Source organism: Nicotiana tabacum, chromosome 3 (genome assembly GCF_000715075.1).
Source record: "Nicotiana tabacum cultivar K326 chromosome 3, ASM71507v2, whole genome shotgun sequence".
Classification (NCBI taxonomy): Eukaryota; Viridiplantae; Streptophyta; class Magnoliopsida; order Solanales; family Solanaceae; genus Nicotiana; species Nicotiana tabacum.
The window spans coordinates 195,342,366-195,363,286 of record NC_134082.1 but is presented as its reverse complement, the minus strand read 5'-3'; the positions used below and the strand labels follow the sequence as shown (position 1 = coordinate 195,363,286).

Here is a 20,921-nt window from a genome sequence, read left to right as displayed (position 1 = left end):
ACTCCAGAAGTAATTCCCATAAAAATAGCCTTCTTTGCCCTTGGATTCAATTTTGACTCCGTCACATGATAATATGCAGTTGAGCCAAACACGTGTAAAGAGTTATAATCTACAGCAGGTTTTCCGTACCATTTTTCAAATGGTGTTTTGCCATCAATAGCAGCAGATGGTAGACGATTAATGAGGTGGCATGCATATGTAATTGCCTCAGCCCAAAATTCTTTGCCCAAGCCAGCATTGGACAACATACACCGTACCTTCTCCAGCAAGGTCCGGTTCATACGTTCTGCCACTCCATTCTGTTGTGGTGTATGTCTAACAGTGAAGTGTCGGACGATGCCATCATTTTCACAGACCTTATTGAAATGATCATTTTTGTATTCACCTCCATTGTCTGTGCGAATACACTTGATTCTCCTGCCTGTCTGATTCTCCACCATCGTCTTCCATTTGAGAAAAATTCTCAACACTTCATCTTTGCTCTTCATTGTATACACCCATACTCTTCGGGAAAAATCATCAACAAAGGTTACAAAATAGTGCTTCCCACCCAATGAAGGTGTTTTGGAAGGACCCCAAACATCAGAGTGTACATAATCCAAAATGCCTTTAGTATTATGGATCGATGTACCAAATTTAACCCTTGTCTGTTTCCCTTTAACACAATGCTCACAAAACTCCAAGTTGCAAGCCTTTACTCCTTTTAACAATCCTTGATCTGATAGAGTTTTCAAGGATTTTCCTCCAGCATGTCCCAAGCGCATGTGCCATAGCTTGGTTGCTTCTGCCTTTTTGTCGTCACTGGATGTTACTGTCGCTGTCCCAATAACTGTACTGCCACGATAGCGGTACATATTATTATTCTTCCGATTAGCCTTCATTACCACTAGTGCACCGGAGCATACTCTCATCACTCCATTTTCTGCAATGATTTTGAACCCTTTTGATTCTAGGGCTCCCACAGAGATGAGATTCTTCTTCAAATCCGGTACATATCGAACATCTATCAATGTTCTGATCATTCCATCATGGTTCCTTAATCGTATTGAACCAATGCCATATGAGGTAAGAGGGCTGTTATCCGCTGTGTGGATGACTCCATATTCTCCTTCTTGAAATTCCACGAACCAGTCCCTGTTGGGACACATATGATAGCTACAAGCCGAGTCCATCAACCATATGTCTGATGATGTTGATGACTCTGTTGTAACTAATGAGAAGTCTGAATCATCACAATCAGCTACATTTGAATCTATAATAGCCTTTCCATTGTTATGTTTGGCCTTATTCTTCAACTTCGGACAGTCTTTCTTCCAGTGCCCTTTTTCTCGACAAAAGGCACATTCATCTTTGCTGGGTCTGGATCTTGACTTGGATCTTCCCTTCTTTGTCCTCGTTTGATTTTGAGGACGACCCCTCACAAACAGTGCTTCTCCTTCTCCGCCCTTCTGTTTTTCTCGCTTTCTTTGTTCATAGTTGTACAAAGCTGAACAAACTTCTCTGAGAGAAATTTCGTCATTTCCATGGAGTAGAGTAGTTTCAAGGTGCTCGTACTCATCAGGAAGTGACGCCAACAACATTAAGGCCAAGTCACCATCATCATAAGTTGTATCCATATTTTGCAAATCTGTGACCAACTTATTGAAACTGGTGATATGTTCATTCATCGTGGTACCAGGAACATAGGTGAAGTGAAACAGTCTCTTCTTCATGTACAATTTATTTTGACTGTTTTTCTTCAAAAATTTATCCTCCAGTGCTTTCCATAATTTACTTGCAGAAGTTTCCTTTGTGTATGGATATTTCTGCTCTCTAGCAAGCTAGGATCGAATGGTACCGCAAGCAACACGGTTGATAATTCTCCAATCTTCTTCTCCAATAACATCTGGTTTCTTTTCTTCAATGGCCAGATCTAGCCCTTGTTGAAAAAGGACATCTAGAACCTCGCCTTGCCACATCCCAAAATGTCCGGACCCGTCAAAAATTTCTACCGCAAATTTCGCATTTGACACAATTCTTGTCATAAGCGAAGATGCCAATGATGGCGTATTGTTGACACTTGATGTAGATTCTTTTTGTTTATTGTCCCCCATATTTGGCACAAATATTATTTAATAGCTGACGACACAAATCAAGATTATTTCCTTTCTGATGTAGAAGATCAGACTAAGCTGCAACTACAGAGCATACTCAGACAGAACCTTGACTCAGTTACCAAGATAAATCTTTTCTGATGTGGAAGATCAGACTATGCTGCAACCACAGAGCATACTTAGACAGTACCTTGGCTCTGATACCAATTGTTGCGGAAGCCAAATGTATATAGTGTGAATAAGTCACAACTACTATACCAAAATTATGACAGCCACCAAATAATAAATAAGACAATAAAGCAACAATAAAGGGAACACCACAATTTACAAGGTTCGGCTAATTTTGCCTACTCCTCGGACACGACCAATATTTTATTTCACTCCAAAAATACAAGTGAAATAATACTAAAGAGAGAAGATACAAATGCCTTAAACAGATGAGAAGGCAAATGAGAGATGTGTTTCAATCCTAAACATTAGGCCTTCTTTTATAGGGGAAAAATCCCCCCCAAACTTAACTCCCAACCAATGTGGGACTTTGGCATTTTGCCAAACTTCAACAGTAATACCCTCGAAACAACAACAATAACCCGGTAAAATCCCACGAGTGAGATTTGAAGAGGATAATATGTACGTAGACTTTACCCCTATCGGAGGGCAGTGGCGGAGCCACATTGAACTATTGAAGCATGGGTGTCAAGCGACACCCCTTCGCGGTAAATTATGCTATTTTGCTAGATAATTTTTTTTATTTTTATGTATATTTACTTACGTTGACTTCCCTTGATTTTTCGATGTATCTAATTATAATTTATATTTTGACACCCCTTGATGAAAATTCTAGATCCGTCACTTCCCGAGGGAGTAGAAATGTTGTTTTTGATAGACCATCGGCTCAAAAAAAAGACAACATATCAGTACCCGCAACAGAAACCATAAAAATTATAACAACATCATAAGGACTGGAAAATAGATAAAAACAATAACAATAACTAGTAAATAAGGTCCGGAACTATGAAAAGGGTGGTAATACCCCCATTATCTTTATTTTTATTACCTCCCGTCAATATATTCATCAGGTAAAATTGTCCATCAAAAATTAAACAAATGAAAATAAATTACTTAATAGATGATGGAGATGTATACTACTGGCCTTGGATGAAAGCTTGTGTTACAATGCTTTCTGGAACGTGGTTGAATTAGACGTTTTTTTTTTGTCAGAAACGTTCAAGAATTGTGAAGTTTTTTTAAAGTACTGATTTGGTATATTAGAAACTGTAATTTTTAAAGATTATTTTTACAAAGTTGCGTGTGTAATTTTGTAAAAATTTAGCATACAAGTAGTAAAAATTGTTTCTCAACAAGATACTAATTTTGCGAAAATTAGCAGTTAAGTTATACTCTATTTACTAGGAGTATTTGGCTTCTTTCCATTACCTTCCTCTTCTGGCATGAAATTTCTGCACTTGGAAAATGGTTCAAAAATAAAAGTTCCTTGACATAAGTAGTGTTCCATGCTTTTGTGGTATTTGCTGTCTAATGGCAAAATCATATTCTAAACGAAATCAAAGTTTATAGAAATATAAACTTGGCTGTATTATTTTTTTGTTCCAAAGTTTTGTCGCTTTTTTAGATTATGCCAAAGCATATACTTCTCTATAACACTATTTCTTGTTCCAGAATATTACCCTCCGATTATAGGAAATTCATGATAATCATGATTCCTGCATAAACGCTTCTACGGAAGGGCAACATATATATAGTAGAATAAACACAAAAAGTTTCCATTTTGCTCAAATGAAATAGTACTAATATATAACTTAGTACTATTTAAGTTTAAGGTTATTATCTGAAAGCAACACCTAGCTACCTAGCACCCTTTAAGAATTGGGTTCTTGAGCATGAATATTGTTTTTAGGACACCATGAACCACGAGAAACACAATAAGTTAATTAAATGGTTAACAAAAATAATTGTAAATTACAAAAAGTGCAGCATGGTTTAGAAAATTAAAGTGGTAGAAAGAAGTCATTACTTATAATTATAGTGGTAGTCTGATAGACTTATTTAGGAAAATAAAGAATTCATTATATATATATAAGTCCCATTGTTTACCTAGTTAATTAAATAAGAAAATATATAGTAATTGTTTTTTTCAATAATTCTTTTAAACCAAACTGAGAAATGCCACTAATGCTTGCAAGGGGCAGACCTACATATATAATTTTAAAACGGGTTCAGCTGAAACAGACACATTTTTTACTTATACGATATGCTTTGGGTCATCTAATTTATGTGACGTGTTTAACTTAGAAGTCGAATTTAGGAAAGAAAAAAAGATTTATGAAAATTTGTGGTCTAAGACATGCCAATTATTTCTAAATATAAAAATTTTATAATTTTATTTGGCATAGACTAAAAAAATGTATCATATAAAATGAGACAGAAAGAATGTATATATGCATGGTGAGTGTGTGTCGGGAAAGGTATTAAATAGTAAGTCATAATAGTAACTCATAACAGTAAGTGTTTATAATAAATTTATCATGATTAATTAAGTAATAAAATTGAGGTGAATATATATATATATATATATATATATATATATATATATATATATATAAAATTATAATTAAATAAAAGAAATTTATGTGCAAACACATCTCATGCATCTATTGTTTTGATATAAACCATAAATAAATTAAAATTTTGAATCCCCTTCAATTTTTGGTACATAAAATCAACACCTTCAGTCTAGATATATAATATCCTGAACATTGTAAATCAGGGCTTGTCAATGAGCTCGACGTCAAAGGGTGAAACATGGAACACTCGTCTTTCTGTGATTTAAAAAAAAAAAAAAAAACATAGATGTCTGCTTATGAACTATAGAGTAGTGGGAAAGTGTCACAGGAAATAATATTCCACCGGCGAGGTTCAATAATTGGATCAGAAAAGTATATACTATACAGTTAGCATCAGCAAATGTAGAGGGGGCAAGTCCAAGGCCAACTTTTAAATTTTCCCACGAGTCAACAACTATGTCTGCTGGCTTTTTCTTCCAATTTTCTCCAATGTCTGTGTTTCTTGAAGTTATTCAAGAGTTAGCCCCTTTCATTTTTTTAAAAAGGCAAGTCAACCAATTGTGTCCGAGAGCTTTATGGTATGGTAAAAATATTTATTATTCCAAATTGTTAATTTTGTAGAGGTATTATCACAATGGTGTCTCGTTTTTTTATGGATTTAATATTTATATATTAATAGTTTAGAATTTGTATTAATATTATTAATTAATGTAATCTCATTAATTGTTGTAACAAATTGATTGTATGTTCCATTCTGGGCTCGCTCATAGGCGCTCGGCTATAGTAGGCTCGGTATATATAACTCACCATCTGATCAGAGGTTGCCCAATAGGGGCCTACCCATCGATTATAGCTCGATGGTGGTGAAAATACTGTAATACTGTATATATATAGACTCTCTACTCTCATGGCTGACAGAAGACAGAACTAAACTGAATATGAAGTCCCGATAAGGGAGAATGCTGTAACTTATGAGATTAGGAAAATGTACATAAAGTCAGAAATATAAACTTCTCTTTATGTCTCGTTATCAAACATATGGACTAGTTATCTTTATCTGATATGATAATTAAATATTCTCTTATACTATCCGTGTATTTTAGTTATACTCTTTCTTTATGATGAACCATGTATACTTCCAATGATAATTAATTAAAGGTTTTACAAATCTTATTTAAAATGAGTAAGTGAACGGTTTTCTTACTATGATATCGCCCCTGACATACTGTTAAGTCAAAAAGGCATTTAAAGAAAAAGGCAATTCAAAATGAACGAACTCAAAATTGTTTTGACTTGTATAGTTATATTGTGGTTACTACCCCTGGTAAGTGACACAAAGTGACTAAACTATTATTCTTATTTTATCAAGTTAATTATTTTCATTTTCAGTTTAATGAGAACATGTTTGAATATGTCAGTCAGCTATATATATATATATATATATATATATATATATAAAGGAGGGAATAAAAGTGATGTGACAACTTTTATATGCAAGGAAACCTATTTATCTTTTTTCTTAATTTTTTACTTTTTATCCTCATTTTTCACCTTTAAAAACAGTGAAAATTTAAAGCTACCCGATTATCTCTTTCCTTATTAATACTATTTGTTATTACTTCCCTGGAATCTCTCTATTTTTCTTGTATCCGTTTTTTCTTTTTGGAATGAATTAAATATACAATAGTTATGACTATTAATGCATGGCCCTTTTCCTTCCAATTCTAGCTTAAAATGCAAATCAGTTGCTGTTTCCCTTTCATAGGCATTTCCTCTTCTCTTTTATTGCAACAACCCAATTGGTATGAATCTTAAAATTCCTTAGGATGAAGATGCTTTTGAATCTCTAACATTAATGATACGGTAAAAAGATAAAATAGTGAAAGAAAAGAAGTTCAACAATCTGATGCTCTGTCGCGTGTGTGTACTAAAAAGTTTTAATTTCTGAACGAGCAACATTAGCATATCATTCAATTTTAGATAAATGGCAAACAGTGCCATCATCAAGTATATCATTCAACTTTATGTATTGGAAAACAGTACCATCATCAATTTTAGGCTTTATATTTTCATAACTGAAACACCATCATATTTTCTTACATAATCACCCAATTTTCATTAGATAGATCAAAAAAGGCTTCATTCTGCAATTCAAGCCTTCAAACTCATCGATAAGGTGTACTAATATAAATTGTTGCAAAAGAAGTTATAATATTATATTTTTGTTAACTTGAAATAACATTTGTTGATACAAAGACATGCTACTTACATGTGTATTTTATGATTCTGAAGGCATTGTACTTGCTATGTATCGAAAATAAATACTTCAATAAACAATTTGCTTAAATATTTCCAGAAAAATATAATATATGTCTACATTTATTGGGAGGTTGCACCAAGGGTCTGCGCTCAGCCCATTCCTATTTGTCCTGGTGATGGATGCACTGACTTATCATATTCAAGGGGAGGTGTCATGGTGCATGTTATTCGCTGATGACATTATTCTAATTGACGAGACACGAGGCGGCGTCAACGAGAGGCTAGAGATTTGGAGACATGCTCTTGAGTCTAAAGGTTTCAAGTTGAGCAGGACGAAGACGGAATACCTCGAGTGCAAATTTGGAGTTGAGCCGACGGAAGCGGGAGTTGAAGTGAGGCTTGACTCTCAAGTCATTCCCAAGAGGGGTAGTTTCAAGTACCTTGGATCGGTTATTCAGGGGATCGGGGAGATTGACGAGGATGTCACACACCATATAGGGGTGGGGTGGATGAAGTGGAGGTTAGCGTCGGGAGTCTTGTGTGACAAGAAAGTGTCACCGTTACTAAAAGATAAGTTTTATAGAGCAGTGGTTAGGCCTGCAATGTTATATGGAACTGAATGTTGGCCGGTAAAGAACTCACACATCCAGAAGATGAAAGTAGCAGAGATGAGGATGTTGAGGTGGATGTGCGGGCATACAAGGATGGATAAGATTAGGAATGAAGATATTCGAGAGAAGGTAAGCGTGGCCCCCATGGAGGACAAGATGCGAGAAGTAAGACTCAGATGGTTCGGGCACATTTAGAGGAGGAGCACGGATGCACCGGTGAGGAGGTGTGAGCGACTGACTGTAGTGGGCAAGTGGAGAGGTAGAGGGCGACCTAAGAAGTATTGGGGAGAGGTGATCAGACAGGACATGACGCGACTTAGGATTACTGAGGACATGGCCCTTGACAGGGAATTATGGAGGTCGAGCATTAAGGTTGTAGGTTAGTGGAAAGTTGTGAATATTTCTACAGCACAATAGAGTGAGACTAGCCAGTTAAGAGTTAGACTAAGAATGTTATTGGTCGTCTATTGATTCAGGACTTTACTTGCTAGTTTTACTATATCAGCCATCTATGTCGTATTTCGTATTCTATATTCATATCTCTTATATTGCTGTTATTTTATTATGCACTTTTATGGTACTAATATATCGGCTCCTGTTGCTTTTTTGAACCGAGGGTCTCCTGGAAACAGCCTCTCTACCCTTTGGGGTAGGGGTAAGGTCTGCGTACATATTATTCTCCCCAGACCCCACTTGTGGGATTATACTGGGTCGTTGTTGTTGATGTAAGAAAATTTGTTTGTAATAAAGTCGTAGTTTAATAGTTTTACTAATCGACGGCGCGACGCGGGTAAGTTTTCTAGTTTGATAACATTAGCAATGCATAACTGTCTAATTTGTCGGTCAAATGATATATTATACAGTATAATTTTAAAATAGAATGATTGAGAGTTGGTGATCAAGTGACATGGCAATAATTACATATAAAAGTATTTCACCACATTAGTATTGCATTATGTACAATAATTTTCAGATAAGATATCATAGTTTAAAATTGGAAAAACTAAAGCAAATAATTACTTATAAAAGTACTATTCTCCATTAGGCAAGCACTGGTGAAGGCACTGAGTAGACTGTAGAGGAATGGGGCAGATAAAATAAAAGAATAATATTCTATTTGACCTTTTTTAAATTTAGAGCAAGAGAATTGATTACTACACAAACTAATTAGAATAAGAGGACTAATGGCTTGTGAAGATTCTTGCAAAATTTCATAGGAACACTGAAACAAGCAACGTCTAGAACATTTTTTCATCGAGGGCAATCCGGTACACTAAGCTTTCGCTATGCGCCGGATTCGAGGAAGGATCAAACCACAAGGGTCTATTGCACGCAGCCAGTATTTTAAAAAACGTGAGCGTAAAGCGAGGCATTTTACATATGCCTCAGCGAGGCGTAAGCCCCGAGGCACGGGGCGTAAGCCCTATGGGCATTTAATTTTTAATATTTTATAAAATAATATAATTACAGTAAATATTTATAAACAGGTAAAAATACATTGAAGAAAATTATAAATACGTGATGTGCTCCATCCCCACAAAAAACTAGTCAAATCAGTCTATTATACGTTACTTACAAGTACAAATAACTTGAGTCGAAAAGAATAAAGTTTTATACATGGAGGAACAAAAAGGATGACTAACCTGCAATTTAAACTTTGAACTTGCTACTACGAAGGAGAATGAAGTTCTCTTTGTATTTGTAATTTTTTTTTTGATTATTTGTTGCTTTTGGGAGATATTAGCAGACTACCAGACAAGATAAAGAATTGAAAAAGACCATAAATTAGGGCTTCAATCAATAAAAAAGGTCTTGACTTTTTAATTTAATACATTTTAGTTGCTTTTTAAAACTTTTGAGTAATTACAAACTGACTTTTGAGAATTTGGGTATTATATGAAGGACTTGTTCAACAAATTTTGTTTTAATTTGAAGAAGTGTCTTGGGCTTATGCCGCACTACAAAAACGCGCCTCAAACGCCCGGGTGTACGCCCCAAATTGTCAGGCGTACGCCTCTTGAAACTTTCGCCCCACATCATGGCCTCGAAGAAATTTTGGTGCACCTCGCCCCAGGGCTTGCCCCGAAAACGCCTTTTTAAACACTACATGCAATCTTACCCTGCATTTCTGCAAGAGGCCGTCACGGCTTGTACCCATGATTTCTTGATCACATGACAGTAACTTTACCAGTTATACCAAGGCTCCACTTTCTAGGACATTATCCCTTGCTTGATATAATTACGAAAACAATAGTCAAGAATAAATATTCTAAAGCATATTCTCCCTTCTATCTATTTTTAATTGAATTAAGGAACTTTCTCGAGCACCATAAATTTGAAGCCATGGAACTCTTAAGATGGATAAAAATGGGATGAGAAGCCAATACACTATTTACATAAGCGTATATAACAATAAGTTTGTATGATACTGTTACAACTTTTACAGATGACAAATTAATTGGCTACAAAGTGCAAAATTTTCACACCAGCAATCAACTTTATTGACCAAATAAAAAGTGTGCTTAACCTACAGATCCTTCAAGCTTCAAGCTCATTAGTTGGTTCACCTCAGCACCAAATTCATCAGGAAGTTCATTGAAAACATCTCGGCAAAATCCAGAAATCATTGCAGCCATTGCTTTCTCATAGTCGATTCCTCTCTGCTGGAAGTAAAACAACTGATCTTCACCAATCTTTGAAGTGGTAGCTTCATGTTCTATCCGAGCAGAGGGGTTTTTGGCCTGTCAAAGTAATGACATATGTAAATACAGAGATGGAAAATTCAAAATACAACAGGGATATTGACCAAAATGATCCGAGTTCTCAATCAAACTGATCTGTGTTCCAACTAGTGCCGGAGTATCATATAGACATGTAGCAAGAGCATCCACGACAAGGCATGATCAAAATGACAATTCATAACAATGTGTTTAATTTAATCTTACCAATTCCAGTTACCAGCGATTACTATCAAATTCATGTAGCATCACACTTGGAGCTTAAAAGCCACACCAAACAGAAACAAAATGTTCGTTTCTTTTGATCCCTATGTACTAATCTATTTCTACATAGAAACCACAGAAGCTTTCTGAGAGATCCTAAAAGAGTAGAAAGACGGATAGGGTAATCCAATCAAGAATATAAGAGCATATAGACTGCTTTGGAATATTAGTTTGTATTAGTTTCCCCAACAAATCGCAGGGGATGGGAGCGCGTTTCCTGTGGCATTTTACTAGAAAACTATCACATTCAGAATTTAATGCAGGTGAAGATTCTTAGAGTTAACAAAATTTAAGATGGTTATCGAAGGCCACCGAGTTAGACTACATTCATTACTAATGTACTTCATATGGACGAAATACAAAGATTAGTGATTCAAACAGATGAGCATGCAGTTTGACGCTTGTTAAAACATACATCACATCCATTACAATTTCTATTAGTATCGTCTCTGTGCAGAAGTAAACATTAATCTTCGGCAACTGAGGCTTAATACAATTCCAGCCAACGCTTAATTCAGTTCCAGAAAAATCAGAACACACCCACAGTAATCATGCACAGGGATACCATGGTAGCTGCTTTTCATCCAACACAGATTTTATGGACATATTAAAAGTTAAAACAACACATCTTCTCATGGCAATCAACGTCAAATGAATGCAAGCAGGAACCCCCCCCCCCCCCCACACACACACACATAAAACCATCCCTCTTTTCATTTTGACCTCGACAAGTAGCGTACGACTCAACAAGGAAAGAGAGACTGTGACCTGCCGGACAGCTCAAAGATTTCCAAGCCGACTTCCCAGCATAGACCTTATTAACTTGTTTTAACAGCTATTCTAGAAAAGAAACTAACTACAGTGCTGTACATTTATAGAGCCTATCCTTCTCTGCTCCTGTGGAATGATACTAATTTCAAGGTGGACAACCCCACCCCACCCCACCCCCCCTTTTTTTTTTCCTTTTCTATAACTGGAATTGGAGAGATCTTGGCTAGGGGTAGTAGCTTAAATACATTGCTCCTGCACTATGAGAAGTAGCTCTCTACCTTGAAAAGTACATAGTTGTCACAGAATCACAGAGAGCAATTTACCTGAATGTATGGATAAGTGTTGGCTGCAGCATTATCACCGATGAGCATTGAATCACACTGGGAGGAATTCCGAGCATTCTCTGCATTTGATAAGACCTGAACTAGTCCTCTGTAACAATTTCTAGAATGTCCTGCTGAAATACCCTTTGAAATAATCCTACTCCTAGTATTCTTCCCTTTGTGTATCATCTTCGTTCCTGTATCTGCCTGCTGATAATTGTTGGTCAATGCCACAGAATAGAATTCACCAACCGATTCATCACCCTCTAACACAACACTTGGATACTTCCAAGTAATAGCTGAGCCCGTCTCCACTTGTGTCCATGATATCTTCGATCGAGCCCCAGCACAAAGTCCCCTCTTTGTAACAAAATTATAAATCCCTCCTCTACCTTCCTCATCCCCCGCATACCAATTCTGCACGGTGGAGTACTTAATCTCTGCACCTTCATGGCAATACAATTCCACAACAGCAGCATGTAACTGATTCGTATCATATGAAGGTGCTGTACACCCTTCTAAATACTCCACAAAACTCCCTTCATCCGCAACAATCAAAGTCCTCTCGAATTGCCCAGTCTCCATTGCATTTATTCTAAAATAAGTAGATATTTGCATAGGACACTTGGTGTTCTTGGGTATATACACAAATGACCCATCACTAAACACAGCTGAATTAAGAGCCGCGTAAAAATTATCTTCAGGGGGCACAACTCTAAACAAATACTTCCTGACTAAATCTGGATGCTCCCTAATAGCCTCAGAAATAGAACAAAAAATAACACCAGATTTCTCTAAAGTCTTCCTATGAGTAGTGGCAATAGAAACACTATCAAGAACAGCATCAACAGCAACATTTGCTAAACGATTCCTTTCATTCAAAGGCACACCCAATTTATCAAAATACCTAACAAGCTCAGGGTCAGCCTCATCAAGACTATTCAAAGTTGGTTTCTTTTTAGGTTCTGAATAATAAACAATATCTTGAAAATTAATTTCAGGGTACTTATTATCAGACCATTTAGGCTCTTTCATCTTAACAAATTTCTCATAAGATTTCAACCTGTACTCAAGCATCCAATCAGGCTCATTCTTTCTTGAAGAAATTAACCTTATAGTTTCCTCAGAAAGACCTTTAGGCAGTGAAAAAGATTCAATTTTTTCATTGAAACCCCACTTATAGTCTCTTTTCAAGAATTTCTGAAGTGGGTCGTCTTCATTTGAGGTTGAAAAAGATGATTCTTTACCTGGGGCCATGACATCATAGCTTACATCAGCAGCTCTAATCTTGAAATTAGCTGAATTTGGACATCTGGGGGCAGGTGATTTTAGCAGAAAGTTAGACCCTTTTGAGAGTTTAGGTTGTTCAGTGATGTGTTGAGGACAGAAGCTTGAGATCCCGTTCGTGAGAAGAGAAGCCATAGCTGATGCTTAGGAGTTGTTGGAAGATAGAGAGAACAAGGATGAGAAGGCAAATATAAAAGTTTGGGTTTTTTACTCTCCTTTTCTTTTGGAAATATACGTACATACGATTTGCTTATAAAAGCAGATTAGTGTTTTTATTTTATTTTTCTTTTTTTCTGTGGTGTCTGATATTAGAGATGTCGTATGCTGGCCACGTGCCTCTCTTGAGACCGACTTCATTATCACAAAGATTTAGGAAAAAAGAGAGAAAAGGAATGTATTTGTGTTAACTTCATAGCTAGGGGCTAGGCCCTAGAAGCATGAAATTTCTGGATGCTGCTATGGAAGAGAATTGCCAAATTTAACCACATAATTAGTCAAATATTAAAGGAGAAATTTATCTAGGTTTCGATTTCATTGGTGCCGATGCAGAAGATGAATTCAGGAAGCTAAGTGCATTACTTACTAAGAGGAGAAAAAGAAAGCAAAATAACATATCAAGACCTCTTCTTTTTTTGGGCTAAACGGGAATACTTATATTAAAGGATAGTTACAAAAATTCAAAAATAGTCAAATTTACAACTGATCGTTCTAAAATAGCTCAATTTCAAAAGTAATCGAAATTTAACCACTTTTTTATTTAAAGATAAATCTGAGAAAAAACACTGTTCAAAACCCGGAAAATACGTCAGTATATTATACTGGAGTTCCAGCATAAGTATACTTGAACTCTAGTATATTATACTGGAGTTCCAGCATAAGTATGCTTGAACTCCAGCATATTATACTGGAGTTCCAGGATAAGTATGCTGGAACTCCAGCATAATATGATGGAGTTCCAGCATAAGTACACTAGAACTCCAGCATAATATACTGGAGTTCCAGCAAGTATACCGGTCCAGCATAATATACTGGAGTTTGGAGCACTAGAGCCAGCAAAGTATACCGGTCCAGCATAATATGTTGGAGTTGATACACAGGTGTACCGAACTCCAGTATATTATGTTGGACCGGTCTCTGTTGCAACAAAATAATGGCTATTTTTCATTGATTTGGTAAACGCTGGCTATTTTTGAATAACCAGTCCGAAAACTGCTATACCGTGCTATTTAGTACAACCTATACACATACATTGCAAGTAAAAATTGCGTGGTGTAGCCACTTTTTAAAGTGGTATTTACTTTTTATCTAGCATTTTTAATGTTGAGCAAAATTAGCCACTGGTCTATTAAAATTAATATGAAAAGACAATATTACCCTTTCTTTTGACCCCGCATTGGCCCAGCACATCTTCTTTGCTTCAGTGTCAAAAGTCCTTGCTCTTTATTCCTTTTCTCCTCCTCGAGATCGACCAGATGAGCTCATCTCACTAGCCAACCTAGTTCCATCTCTCTCTCTCTTTCTTTCTTGGGAATTTGGTGACAAACTATACAACTCAACATCGACCAAATGAGAGATACTGCACTCTTAAGAAATCTCAAGCTTTTCTATCTGGTTTGCTACTTGGTTTGTAGTTTATGCTTTCTTTGGTCTAGAACGTACTCTAAAATAGAGTCTTAATTAGTAGCAATTAAAAAAAGAAATAAGGTAAACAAGAGATCTTAATTAAGAACCAGAAGTTTCCTAAATTTCAAAATGAAAATTAAGGACAATAGGTCCTAAACTTACAGTTACAAGTTCAAAAGTTAAGGACAATAAGGCCTGAAGTCTTGAACTTAGACTAACAAACTCAAAAGTTAAGGACAATGGGTACTGAACATAGGCTAAAAAGCCCAAAAGTTAAGGACAATAGTTCCTGAACCTAGACTAACAAGCTTAAAAGTTAAGGACAATAGGTCCTGAACTTAGACTAACAAGCTCAAAAGTTAAGGACACTTGGTCCTGAACTTACAGTTACAAGTTCAAAAGTTAAGGACACTTGGTCTTGAACTTAGACTAACAAGCTCAAAAGTTAAGGACAATAGGTCCTGAACTTAGACTTACAAGTTCAAAAGTTAAGGACAAGTAGTCATTAACTTAGAGTTACAAGCACAGAAATTAAGGACAGGTGGTCACGAACTTCGAGTTTCAAGTTCAAAAGTTAAGGACATGTAGTTCTGAAGTCCTAAACTTAAAGTTGCAAGTTCAAAAGTTAAGGACATGCAGTATTGAACTTAGAGTTGCAAGTTCAAAAGTTAAGGATACTTGGTCCTGAACTTTATGAGGAGAAGGGTGTTTTCGTCCGGACAGGTAAAGTTTATTAAAGCAGTAGCTAAAGACTAAAATATTTTAAACAGTGGCTTATAAGTAAATACATGTATTATTAGTGGCTAACCGTGCACTTCCCCCACATTGCAACTGAGTATTTCAGTTATAACTTTGTAAATATATAGCCCAAAAACAATAGGCCCAAATCCAAAAAACCCAGCATTTTTCATACAATCAGCATTTCTTGTGGTCAATGCTATTCAACATTCCTATTATTGAGGAGAGCTTATGTACTTATCTCCTACCAAAATCCGTATTTTACTATATGAACTTTATGAGACAATTAATAAAAATATATTTAAATATAAAAAGATAATGAAAGAAAAAAAAACTGGTAGCATTTTTCCTTTGCTAGTGGCAGAGAATTTGTTGGGTTTCAATTAAATAATTACTAAACATCTAGTATATGAATATAAATATAGAAGAACTCGATTAAACAATTAGTAAAATATACATTCAAATATAAACAAACAAATAAAAATAAATTTGGCAGCTTTATTGCTTTGTTAGTGATAGAACATATCATAATTCCTTCTGATACACACATCATTTCTAGATATTACTTATTCATTTTTTTCTTCAATGGTGCCATTAATAGAGTTTAACCCAAAATGGAGAATAACTTTATAAACAAGTAAAGGAGGTTGTCCAGCTTGAGAAAAGGTAAGAAAACACAAAAAAATTTAATTTCGCCTTTGTACATTCTTATACACTTGTATATATAAAATTATACAAAATTATACACACTTATATATATTTATACAATATATAGACACTTGTATTTATAATGTTTAAATAATATATTTATGTTTTATAATTGTGTATAAACAACAATTACATACGTTTACAGAGAAAACACCTTTTAACCACTTTTACACTTCAATTTTAACGCTAAAATCATCAAAGAAGAAGAAGAAAGTTAGTAATCTACCAAATACCTGTAAATAATGTATCAACTTGGTATAATACTGTGTAAGAGAACATATACTATTATACAACTTTATACATTGTTATACAAATGAATCTTATCAATGGATCTTCACGGGTACTTCTTTTCTTCTTCTTTTTTAGCCTCTTCTGAAATTTGACTTAAATCTAGCTCAAATATGCTCCAAGTCACTTCAAATTTAAGTTTTGAAATCCTCTTGATATTTTCAATTGATTTGAACAATACCCAATGACATTTTCAAGTAAACCCAATAATACTCATTTTAAAATTAATCTCAAATCTTATCCCAATAATACTCATTTTAAAATTAATCTCAAATCTTAGATCAGATGTGGTTCAAACTTAAAGCTTCAGCCTTTACTGGAATTTTTTCTTTTAATTAATCAAGTTTTAGATTTGAAAACTTGAGCTCCAATAATGGATGCTTTATGATTATATACAGTAGAAGGAAGAGAATACTAAACCTAGTAGCAAGGATGAGGCAAATTCGTAACTGAACAACTTCAAATCTTGTTCAAAGATTCAGCTTCGCACTTGGAGTTGAAGTGCACTTATATGATAAGGCAGAATACGCATAAAAGAGTGATATCAAGAAGGGATTTTTACCTTCCCATACTACATATAAAACTTTATTACCCTCCTCCCCCTCCCCTCAATCAATTTTAACTTAATTACATGGGCATATATAATTTACCAGTTATATACAATTAGTATTAGTGAGTATCCCTTTATATTAAGAATTCAATAGAGATTTATTATTTCTCATCTCTGCTCTCTATCTCTCCATCTCTCTTTCTCTCTCCCCTTCTCTCTCTCTTTCTCTCTCCTCGTCTTCGTCTCTCTCTATCTCTCTTTCTTTGTTCTTTTCCCAATTTTCTTTATTCGTTTTTTCTCTGCTTTTTTTCCTCTCTTTTTTAGCAATTTCCTTCACATTGTACAATTGTTGTTCGAATTAAAATTGTCAATCAATAAAATTTAAAGGTGTTTGATTCTCCACCATTGACAACCATTAAAAAGCTTTAAAGCTTTGAGAAAACTTGAGTTTTCAAAAGCTGTTGTTTGTTTGGTTTGGGTATTGTTGCAAATAATTGAAAATTCTTTGGAGTTTATATCTCAATTTTGAAGGTGTTTGGTAAATATTACACTTGATTTTGGCTGAGTTTCGGATTGAAACTCGAAGAAGAAGAACAAAAAGAAGAAGAAGAAGAAGAAGAAGAAGAAGAAGAAGAAGAAGAAGAAGAAGAAGAAGGAGTAGGAGGAGGAGGAGGAGGAAGAAGAACACATGACATACATTATACTTACGAAATTGTATTAAAGTTGTATGTAAATTGTATTTAAGTTGTATTCTGTTGTAGTTATATATATTTTTATTTGAATGTTATATGAAAGTTGAAAAATAGTTGTATAATTTATGAATCGTTGTAATTTGTATTTAAGTTATAAATACTATATTTTTACATAAAGTTGTTGATATGTATCAAGATTATTTTAAGTTGTATGAGGTTGTAGTTGTATTTACTTGGGTAAGAATGATGTATGAAAGTGGTAGATAATTTATAAATAAATTGTATATTGTATAATTACATGTATATACTTTGTTTTTAGTAGTATTTGTTGTACATGTATCATAAAGACGCCTTGGCATTTGTTTTATAAGTGTTACAAAATAATTAATGAGACGTAAATAAATTACTTTCCATAAAGAGATGACTCAATTATAGGAGCTGATCCTTGGAATATTTGCCTTCATTTTGTTTGATTTAGTTTCTTTGATAGAGTCTAGCGTAAGTGTATAAATCTCTTGTATTCATGAATAGAAATATAACAAGTTATTTTCTCTGATTACAATAAGCAAATGTACCATACAGTACTCAAAAGACTTCTAAGGATATGGTCCTTAACCTTTTTCTTTATCCTAGCATTTGAGTTATGTGTCGATTTTGTGTTATTTCTTAGTTTTAGCTTTTGCAAATTCTTTTCGGTACCCCCCCCCCCCCAAATGTTTGGTCGATTGTTTCACACCTGAGATGGCCTAAATTTTCATGTGAACATGGTCTGAATCTGGGCAACTTCTTGGTTTTCTACTATGTTGAGGGTCAACACTTTCTTGTTCAAAAATTTAGAAATATGTGCATCACGTAGCTGGGAATATATTTTTTTTATTGGGTATTTAGATTAATTGTTGTTTAGGTATCAGAATGTGGGGTTTGATTAGAGCAATTTGGTTGAATTTTGGTATGGAAATTAGTACCAAAGTTACAACATCACTGGTTGGCTGGAGGATAGGAAATAGGAGAAAAAGAAAAAAGTACGTGTAACTGGATCCCTCAAGTTAAGACATTGATAATTGACTGTATATAAATTATAAGAAAAACTTATTTAGCGCGGATAATATATAAAACTTGAACAATTTTGGTAAATAAGTTTCAAATATTGTATAGGAAGGAAAAAAATCTCTATCAAGAAGCTTAGGTGGGCTATGGATTGTGGAGGAACTGAGTCTTTAATATTGGGCTAAATGACGAAAAGATTCTTTGAGGTCATGTACAACCTTATACAAAAAAGGTAAGAGCTTCAAACCTGAGTCATTTCCGGTTAAACTGTTGGGCAAGTGACAAAGAATGTAATTCTTCCTTATATTCATTAATACTAGATCAAACTATTACATTGTTGCGAGTTTAGCGAAGCATAACGGTTCCAAGTTGGGCCAAACAATTACAAGCCGAAATTTTTCTAAGCTCCAATCTTATGGGGCATTTGCATCTATACCTGTTTTTTGGGTCACGTTTTAACTTGTGCCCGCTTTGCAAAAAAAATTGCAAACGTACCTATTTTTTCGCGTAACTTCAGCATACGGGGTTGAAGTAGCAAAAACAATTACGCAAAACTTCAGCATTCTAGTAGATAGTAAGTGTGCTGAACCAAGTGTGCCGAAGTTTTTATTTATAATTGTTGAACTTAAGCATAGTAGCTGAAATTTTGTTCTTTATTTGCTGAAGTTTTTTTTGTAACTAGCGAACTTCAGAGCTGAAATTTTTGTTTTGTAACTGTCGAACTTTAGCTCTAGAGATAAAGTTTTTGTTTGTAATTGATAAACTTCGGCCTTTAAATAAAACAAACAGAGAAAGAGTTAGATTTTTAAAATGTAAAGCAATATCACTTCCACAACAATAAGAATATTTTTTTTTTAAAAATAAACTCGGATGTTGCAAGACTTAATATGTAAAGATTCAGTATCTCAAAACAAAGAAACAGTCAGCTATCACAGCAGATAATATTAATAGAAAATAAGCATAAGATCATAGCGGACTTAAAAGGTATCTCCACTTAGAAATGAGGTGGTTAAGCTGATGCAGATCTAAATAGTATCTATAAATAAAGATCGTGGTGTAATGGAAATGTAAATGCCTAAGAGTAGGCATTTGCATGAACCTTACTTCTGGAAAAAGAAAAGATAAAACTTTGAGCAGGAGAAGGAGGAGGAGAAAGGGGGATAAAATTATTTAAAAAGTGGGTACAAGTTAAAAAAAAAATTAAAAATGAGTATAGATTAAGTGGGGGCGACCAAATAGGGCGCCCCGTGCAATTTTTACATTCGTATGTGATTCTTTTTTTGTTTCTCATATTCAATAATCGCATTAAAACAGATCACATTAGAGTCACGATTGTTCGGTTTGAGAAAACTACCCTCGTCCGAAATGGCTATTTTATATATTGACGGTCTATTTTGTATATTTGTTGTACAGTGACAGTCTATTTTGTATATTTGTTGTACAGTGATAGTCTATTTTGTATAGTGATAGTATATTTTGTATATTTTTTTGTATAATGATAGTCTATTTAGTATATATTTTCTATGATGACCGTCTATTTTGTATATTAATTGTATTGTGACAGTCTATTTAGTATATTTTTGTATAGTGACAGTCTATTTTATATATATTTTGTGTAGTGACAGTCTATTTTATATATATTTTGTATAGTGATAGTATATTTTGTATAGTTTTTGTATAGTGACAGTCTATTTAGTATATATTTTGTATAGTGACAGTCGATTGTATATAAATTATATAGTGACAGTCTATTTTTGTATAATTTTTATTTTAATACTACTAATTCACTACTAAACTAAGCTTAAATAGTGACGGTCTATTTAGTATATTTTTTGTATAATAACAGTCTATTTTTGTATATATTCACTATACAAATTTTTGTTTCAATACTACTAAGAACCAAATTTTTTGGTTTTAATGCTACTAATTCACTTGGTTTATTTCAAAAAGACTGAATTTTTATAGGCTAAAGAGAAAATTAAATGTGCAAGATTCATCAATTTATACACAAATAAAACCACAATTTCCAGAGCAAGAACACTTGAAATGTCCAAGATTTTAACAACCCAGCCCGCTAGTGGTATTGTCCGCTTCGGGCGTAGGCCTTTACGGGTTAAAAATACGTCACTAGAGGTCTAACGCTTGTTAACTTATATACCCAACATCTCTCTTGTGTTTTGTCGATGTGGGACTCCGTCTAAAATCTGGGGTGTTACATACACCCCTTCTTATGGACTCAGCTTCTTCGCTGAGGTTTGCCCCACTGCATGGGCTTCGCCCAGACTCAGCACTGAGGTTTGCCCCGCCTAACCGGGATTTGCCAAAACTCAGTTGAACTCTAACC

General features: G+C 34.6%; 1 protein-coding gene across 1 annotated transcript; it reads right to left on the bottom strand.

Annotated features, from left to right (window-relative positions):
• Positions 1-9,882: 9,882 nt before the first annotated feature.
• On the bottom strand, positions 9,883-13,180 carry LOC107799048 (iron-sulfur cluster assembly SufBD family protein ABCI8, chloroplastic-like). Its single transcript, XM_016622114.2, has 2 exons — positions 11,645-13,180; positions 9,883-10,289 (listed from the first exon to the last, which is right to left on the bottom strand). The coding sequence occupies exons 1-2, from the start codon at positions 13,064-13,066 to the stop codon at positions 10,071-10,073; spliced, it is 1,641 nt and encodes a 546-aa protein (XP_016477600.1). The 5' UTR covers positions 13,067-13,180; the 3' UTR covers positions 9,883-10,070.
• Between the last annotated feature and the right edge of the window lie 7,741 nt (positions 13,181-20,921).

What these genes read in the sequence shown, in the direction of transcription:
- LOC107799048 (XM_016622114.2), bottom strand. Translation starts at nt 13,066, where the DNA reads ATGGCTTCTCTTCTCACGAACGGGATCTCAAGCTTCTGTCCTCAACAC. An exon ending in ACACTTATCCATACATTCAG is followed by an intron (nt 10,290 to 11,644) that starts GTAAATTGCTCT and finishes TTACTTTGACAG; the next exon opens with GCCAAAAACCCCTCTGCTCG.